Source organism: Rhinoraja longicauda, chromosome 6 (genome assembly GCF_053455715.1).
Source record: "Rhinoraja longicauda isolate Sanriku21f chromosome 6, sRhiLon1.1, whole genome shotgun sequence".
In the NCBI taxonomy this organism is placed as follows: domain Eukaryota; kingdom Metazoa; phylum Chordata; class Chondrichthyes; order Rajiformes; family Arhynchobatidae; genus Rhinoraja; species Rhinoraja longicauda.
This window is the reverse complement of record NC_135958.1, coordinates 39,237,004-39,244,906: the sequence shown is the minus strand read 5'-3', so window position 1 is coordinate 39,244,906 and position 7,903 is coordinate 39,237,004. Positions and strand designations below refer to the sequence as shown.

General features: G+C 47.9%; 1 protein-coding gene across 1 annotated transcript in view; it reads left to right on the top strand.

Moving 5' to 3' along the window:
* Positions 1 to 2,801: 2,801 nt before the first annotated feature.
* The window catches only part of LOC144594402 (tubulin beta-3 chain), a 46,516-nt gene continuing 41,414 nt past the window's right edge, over positions 2,802 to 7,903 (top strand). Inside the window, exon 1 of the mRNA XM_078400847.1 lies at positions 2,802 to 3,459. Coding sequence (XP_078256973.1) covers positions 3,253 to 3,459 — 207 coding nt within the window. The 5' untranslated portion in view covers positions 2,802 to 3,252. The remainder of the gene's footprint in view (positions 3,460 to 7,903) is intronic.

Below are 7,903 nucleotides of genomic sequence, written 5' to 3'. Positions count from 1 at the left end.
AACATTACAGTCTAAACATGTGGGTGAAAATAAACCAGAGCAAAAAAGAAACTACAGACTTTGGTTATTGAGTAGAACTATCACTCATGGAAAAAAGCTGTTTTTATGTCTGGCTGTGGCTGCTTTGACAGTCCGGAGTCGCCTTCCAGACGGAAGTGCTTCAAAGAGTTTGTGGTCAGGGTGAGAGGGGTCAGAGATGATCTTGTCCACTCACTTCCTGGCCCTTGCAGTGTACAGTTCGTCAATGGGGGGGAAGTTTGCAGCCAACAACCATCTCAGCTGTGCGAACGATCCGTTGCAGCCTCCGGATGTCATGCCTGGTGGCTGAGCCAAACCAGACCATGATGGAGAAGGTGAGGACAGACTCAATGATAGCAGTATAGAATTGGACCATCATTGCCTGTGGCAGATTGTGTTTCCTTAGTTGCCGCAGGAAGTACATCCTCTGTTGGGCCTTTTTGACTGTGGAGTCGATGGTGGCCCCCCATTGAAGGTCTCTGGAGATGATGGTTCCAAGGAACTTAAATGACTCCATAGATGTGACTATGGTGTTGTTGATGGTGAGTGGGGGGAGGGGAGGGGGAGCTCTTCGAAAGACAGAGACTCGGGTTCAATCCTGACTAATATATATTCACGCAAATGTAAAATATACGTATTGTTATTGAACATATCACTCGTTATTAAATGTTTTCCATGATCCAAGTTTAAATCGTTGATTGACTCATCAGGGGAAGTATATAGCCAGGAAATTCAATAATAGTTTTTCTGAATCTTTTCTGTGAAAAATAGTCAAAGAAGTCTCAACATTTGACAATGATATGATGCCTCCAGGGTTGTCCTCCCTAATTCACTGCTTGCCCTACTCTTATGCCATTTTTGCTTGACTCCGTCAATGAAATTCCAGCATTTACCTTGGGCCTAGAAGTGTAATATTCCTCCAGTTGTACTCTGTTCACCTCACAATGTCCTTTATTTCTTACTACATATCCTTTTGTGAAGCCCCACTCCCCACTAAGAGTGGGATCATGGTATTTCTCGGCGCTTTGTTCCAGTTCCTAGTCTACCAATGAGCATTGTAATTGACAATTAACTAATTCATCGAGTCATAGAGCTCTTGAGCATGAAAACAGACCCTGGAGCCAACCTTGTCCATGCTGATCAAGTTGGCATTCCTGGATCTGCCTGCATTTGGCCCAACAAACCATGTTTTGCTGGTCATAAGAGTGTTTACTGGCAATGAGTCAAATTCCACCAGAGTTATCATGAAAGTAGCTCTGGCACGTCAACCTCAAACATGCTGTTATGTAATGTGTTTTGAGAGTAGTCAGAAAAGATTAAAAATAGACTAAAATAATTTGCTTCTTGCTGGCCTGCCTTCAAATTTATAATAGTACTAGACCAAGTGGACCCGTTGGACCCACAACTCATTGGGTTGCCATTGTGATGTGGGGAAAATCAAACTTTTTTCTTTAAAGTAAATGGCTTTTATAAAAAAAAGGGAATAAATCTCAATGAAAATCACGGTTTTTCTTCAAAATGACGTTTTTTTCTGCATTGGTCTAGCACCCTCCCCTCACTCCCCCTTCTTCCCCACCCACTCCCCCTTCCCCTCCCACCCCCCAGTCACCCACTCCACCCCCCCTTATCTCCCCACCCCCATTCTTAGGGGCTCTCCGGCGGCGCCGCCATTCCCGCCCATCGGGTTTCCATGGTGACGTCGAACATGGAGGTATTACTGCACATGGGCGGCTGACGGGCGGGACCTTTCTGCCAGATTCGGAAGGGTTCGGAGGTCTGCATGACCTCAGAGGTCTTCCTCCCTCTTGGCATGATATTAAAAAGAGATAAGTATTGATCAGGTGAAGGGAGGGGCGATAAAGGGGGTAGAGGGGGGATGGAGTGCGTGAGTGGGGAGGGGGGGATAAAGTTGGTGGAGGGGGGTTGGAGTGTGTGTGTGGGGAGGGAGGAGGGGGGATAAAGTTGGTGGAGGGGGGATGTCGTGGGTGAGTGGGGTTCTATAAAACAACTTTAACTCAATTTCAGTTAATGCAGGGGAAGTTTGGGGGAGATTTTAAGGAGGGTTATCTTTAGCAGCTCAGCAGCAAATAAGATCTTTATACAAAAACTCTTGTTTGTTTGTTTGTTTGTTTCTGGACAGCCAAAACGGTACATGACAGCGCGCCAATTTTAGGTCCACCTTACCATCGTTCCGTGGTATTGGAAGATGTTTCAATGAAATAGGTGTCATATTTTTAAAAGTTATTCACATTTTAATGTTTAAATCTATCTCCAAGGGAGTGGAGAAGGGTGCAGGGAGGAGGGGGAGGAGGAGAGAGGAGGGAGGGGTAGGAGAGAGGAGGGAGGGGGGGAGAGATGAGGGAGGGGGGGAGAGAGGAGGGAGGAGGGTAGAGAGGGGGGGAGAGAGGGAGGGGGGAGGGGGAGAGAGGAGGGAGGGGGTGAGAGGAGGGAGAGAGGGGGAGAGAGGAGGGGGGGACAGAGGAGGGGAAGAGAGGAGGGGAAGAGAGGAGGGAGGGGAGAGAGGATGGAGGGGGGAGAGAGGATGGAGGGGGGAGAGGAGGGGGGGAGAATATGTGGTGAAGTGGAGGGGGAAGAGGAGGAGGGGGAAGAGGAGGAGGGGGGAGAGGAGGAGGGGGGGAGAGGAGGAGGGGGGGAGAGGAGGAGGGGGGAGAGGAATGGGGGGGAGCGGAGGGGGGTCGGGCGCTGCACGAATGTGGGAGGGATTTGGGCCCAGCTGGTCCGCTTGGTCTAATTAGTCTGACCTTTAACTGCTTGGCGGCGGCTGCTCCGGGGCAGAGCGGTGAAGGAGACGCCCGTGGCTGAGAGCGGCAGCAGGAGCGGCGATGCTGAGCGGAGCTGGAGGCTCATCGGCAACGGCAGCGATGGAGACGACTGGGGTTTAAAGCGGCAGCTGCGGTGATGGCTGCGCAAGGGCTTCGGGTCTCAGTGGCGACGGTAGCGATGGAGACGTCCCAGGTTTAGAGCGGAAGCAGCAGCGGCCATGATGGAGACGCTTGGGGTTTAGAGCGGCAGCGGGAGCAGCGGCGGCCATGATGGAGACGCCCAGGGTTTAGAACGGGAAGGAGAAGCAGCGGCGGCGGTGCGATGGCTCAACGGGAACTGGAGAGCGGAGCGGCGGCCATGATGGAGACGCCAGGGGTTTAAAGCGGGAAGAAGCAGCGGCGGCGGCGGCGCGATGGATCAGGGGGGCTCCGGGGCCTCGCAGTGAAGGAGATGGCCGGGGTTTGGAACGGCGGGAGCGGTGATGGCGGGGCGGAGCGGCGGCCATGGTGGAGACGCCTGGGGTTTGGAGCGGTGGTGGTGACGCTCCCCCCATTTGGGCCGCGGAACCAAACGGGCGTCTGGCGGAAGTGGGATCTGGACGTAAATGACGACCCTCCCCCCAACTGCGCACGCGCAGTCACCCGACGGCCATCTTACGTAAGTGTAGGCGCTGGTCTGGCGGCCATCGTACGTGAGGACCAGGACATGCGCTGGTTTTAAAAAAACTGTGAATTACTTAAAAAATATAACACCAATTTCAATAAAACTACCATTTTTACCATTAAAGCAATGACGCTGAATAAGGTGGGCCTAAAAATGGCATGCTATCCTGTACAGTTTTGGCTGAAGTTCAGTCACAAACAAACAGACACACGAGAGTTTTAATATATAGATGGTTGTGGGTAAACAGAAAGAGAATTTATTGGGGAAATACTGGCCAAATTATTATATTCAGGACCTTTGAAACCTTTGAAGCACAAGGCAGATGACCAAACCTGTCTGTTCACATCTTTTCCAAATATCTGTACCTGTATCCATCAATATTAACTGGCTCTTGCCCCGCTTTCTCTTCACTGCTGCTTAAACTGTTGACCACCTCTTTGTTACCCGACTCCATGTCCAGTCTGTATCTGAACCTTAAGAGAATTCATTTCCATCTTTTTATCACCTATCACTATCTCTGCCCTAGCCTCACACCACGGTTACCTCCAGTCCTGACTATTTCAATGCTCTCCTGTCTAGAGTGGAAGGAGTATGACGGAGGGCTGGTAAACATACCGGCTGCAGGAGGGAGTGCACTGCCTCAATGGTGGAGTGGGCCGCTGGAGGCCCCTGCAACAGCCTGGGGCTCAGCTCGACCGGGGGGACTGAGTGAAGGTGTTCAGCGAAACAATCGCCCAGTCTACGCTTGGTTTTGCCGATGCATAAGAGTCCACATCTGGAACAATGGATACAGTAGACCCCCTTCCCACTCAAAACACCCACTCCCCAGGTACCTTCCTCTGCAACCGCAGGAGATGCAACACCTGTCCCTATACCTCCTCCCTCGACTCTGTCCATGGACCCTGACAGTCCTTTCTGGTTTGACAGAGGTTCACTTGCACCTCCTCCAACCTCATCTACTGTATCCTTTGTTCCAGGTGTGAACTCTTAGACATCAGCGAGACCAAGCGCAGACTGGGTGATCAATTTGCTCAACACCTTTGCTCAGTACGCCTTGGCCTCCGTGATCTCCCGGTTGCCAAACATTTCAAGAAAATGGTTTATCTCCATCCTCACGAGGTCAATTAGGGATGCATCTTTAATACAGGCATTGTTCTCAATGCCAATATCTGAGCAAGAATAAAATAAACTTGTATCCTATTACATCAAACTACTCTTTAAAAAGTGGAATGTTCTTCTTTGAAACATTTTCAGTTCTGATGATAGTGAAAGATGGGGGAAATTGAAATAACTGTTTATTATGCAGCTTCTCCAATTTTTAATTGAGAAGTCAAAAATCTGATATTACCTGCTTAGCATTGTCACCCCATAATAAAATACCATTTGTTTTCATAAAGACTCAAGTATTCATTGCACCAGGAAGATGTTAAAACTGAGGTGAGAAGAATTTTTTTCACCCAGAGAGTTGTGAATTTGTGGAATTCTCTGCCACAGAGGGCAGTGGAGGCCAAATCACTGGATGGATTTAAGAGAGAGTTAGATAGAGCTCTAGGGGCTAGTGGAATCAAGGGATCACTGAGGAAGATACACACAATCTCCCAAATGTTCTCGGGGCCGGAGAACCTAGGGTGATGGAGGAACTGAAGGAAATCCACATTAGGCAGGAAATGATTTTGGGTAGACTGATGGGACTGAAGGCTGATAAATCCCCAGGGCCTGATGGTCTGCATCCCAGGGTACTTAAGGAGGTGGCTCTAGAAATAGTGGAAGCATTGGAGATCATTTTTCAATGTTCTATAGATTCAGGATCAGTTCCTGTGGATTGGAGGATAGCAAATGTTATCCCACTTTTTAAGAAAGGAGGGAGAGAGAAAATGGGTAATTATAGACCAGTTAGTCTGACATCAGTGGTGGGGAAGATGCTGGAGTCAATTATAAAAGACGAAATTGCTGAGCATTTGGATAGCAGTAACAGGATCATTCCGAGTCAGCATGGATTTACGAAGGGGAAATCATGCTTGACAAATCTACTGGAATTTTTTGAGGATGTAACTAGGAAAATTGACAGGGGAGAGTCAGTGGATGTGGTGTACCTCGACTTTCAGAAAGCCTTCGACAAGGTCCCACATAGGAGATTAGTGGGCAAAATTAGAGCACATGGTATTGGGGGTAGGGTACTGACATGGATAGAAAATTGGTTGACAGACAGAAAGCAAAGAGTGGGGATAAATGGGTCCCTTTCGGAATGGCAGGCAGTGACCAGTGGGGTACCGCAAGGTTCGGTGCTGGGACCCCAGCTATTTACGATATACATTAATGACTTAGGTGAAGGGATTAAAAGTACCATTAGCAAATTTGCAGATGATACTAAGCTGGGGGGTAGTGTGAATTGTGAGGAAGATGCAATAAGGCTGCAGGGTGACTTGGACAGGTTGTGTGAATGGGCGGATACATGGCAGATGCAGTTTAATGTAGGTAAGTGTGAGGTTATTCACTTTGGAAGTAAGAATAGAAAGGCAGATTATTATCTGAATGGTGTCAAGTTAGGAAGAGGGGATGTTCAACGAGATCTGGGTGTCCTAGTGCATCAGTCACTGAAAGGAAGCATGCAGGTACAGCAGACAGTGAAGAAAGCCAATGGAATGTTGGCCTTCGTAACAAGAGGAGTTGAGTATAGGAGCAAAGAGGTCCTTCTACAGTTGTACCGGGCCCTGGTGAGACCGCACCTGGAGTACTGTGTGCAGTTTTGGTCTCCAAATTTGAGGAAGGATATTCTTGCTATTGAGGGCATGCAGCGTAGGTTCACTAGGTTAATTCCCGGAATGGCGGGACTGTCGTATGTTGAAAGGCTGGAGCAATTAGGCTTGTATACACTGGAATTTAGAAGGATGAGGGGGGATCTTATTGAAACATATAAGATAATTAGGGGATTGGACACATTAGAGGCAGGAAACATGTTCCCAATGTTGGGGGAGTTCAGAACAAGGGGCCACAGTTTAAGAATAAGGGGTAGACCATTTAGAACGGAGATGAGGAAGAACTTTTTCAGTCAGAGAGTGGTGAAGGTGTGGAATTCTCTGCCTCAGAAGGCAGTGGAGGCCAGTTCGTTGGATGCTTTCAAGAGAGAGCTGGATAGAGCTCTTAAGGATAGCGGAGTGAGGGGGTATGGGGAGACGGCAGGAAGGGGGTACTGATTGTGGATGATCAGGCATGATCACAATGAATGGCGGTGCTGGCTCGAAGGGCCGAATGGCCTCCTCCTGCACCTATTTTCTATATTTCTATGTTTCCAGTTAACACCAAACTGTAAGAGAAAGTATTTTAATCCTTTGTGAACTAATTCTATTCGTGTTGTTTATTATTGTGCTACCTACATTTAATTTTTTCCATTTCTGCACATTCTATTTTCACAAATATTCCCAGGCTGAGTGTAGCTTGTATTATCTATACAGAGAGCAAAGCAGGTGCATTTTGGAGGCCATGATGCACCTGCAGGTAATGTCCCATAGTCTGCATTTTAATCGTGCTGCTGCAAGTAGGAAGTTCATTGTTCTGTTTTAGGACACATGGCAATCTTGACTCTTGCCTCTTAACCTGGGTCATTTTCTTCCTGCCCAGGTACATGAAAATGGGCTGGTATAAATTCATGATAGACACAAAAAGCTGGAGTAACTCAGTGGGACAGGCAGCATCTCTGGAGAGAAGAAGGGTCTCGACCCGAAAAGTCACCCATTCCTTCTCCTCAGAGATGCTGCCTGTCCCGCTGAGTTACTCCAGCTTTTTGTGTCTATCTTCGGTTTGAACCAGCATCTGCAGTTCCTTCCTAGTCACAGGTATAAATTCATGATTCAGTTTTTCTGCTTATCATCGTACTAATCAAAAAACAATGTATTGGAGAAAAGCACAAAATGATAACGAAAACAATTAGAAAAATTACATTCAGCAATAACATGATCCACTGTCACAATAATAACAACATATTTTTCCGATAATACTTCTTTCCAGCTGCATGTGACGCATTGGTCCTGTGTAGAACAATTTGTGAATAATGATTTGACTACATCATTACCGGCACGGTAGCGCAGCGGTAGAGTTGCTGCTTTACAGCGAATGCAGCGCCGGAGACTCGGGTTCGATCCTGACTACGGGTGCTGCACTGTAAGGAGTTTGTACGTTCTCCCCGTGACCTGCGTGGGTTTTCTCCGAGATCTTCGGTTTCCTCCCACACTCCAAAGACGTACGGGTATGTAGGTTAATTGGCTGGGTAAATGTAAAATGTAAAAATTGTCCCTAGTGGGTGTAGGATAGTGTTAATGTACGGGGATCACTGGGCGGCACGGACTTGGAGGGCCGAAAAGGCCTGTTTCCGGCTGTATATATATGATATGATATGATATGATCATCTGCTGGTAGAAAAATAGAACTGCAGATGCAGAAG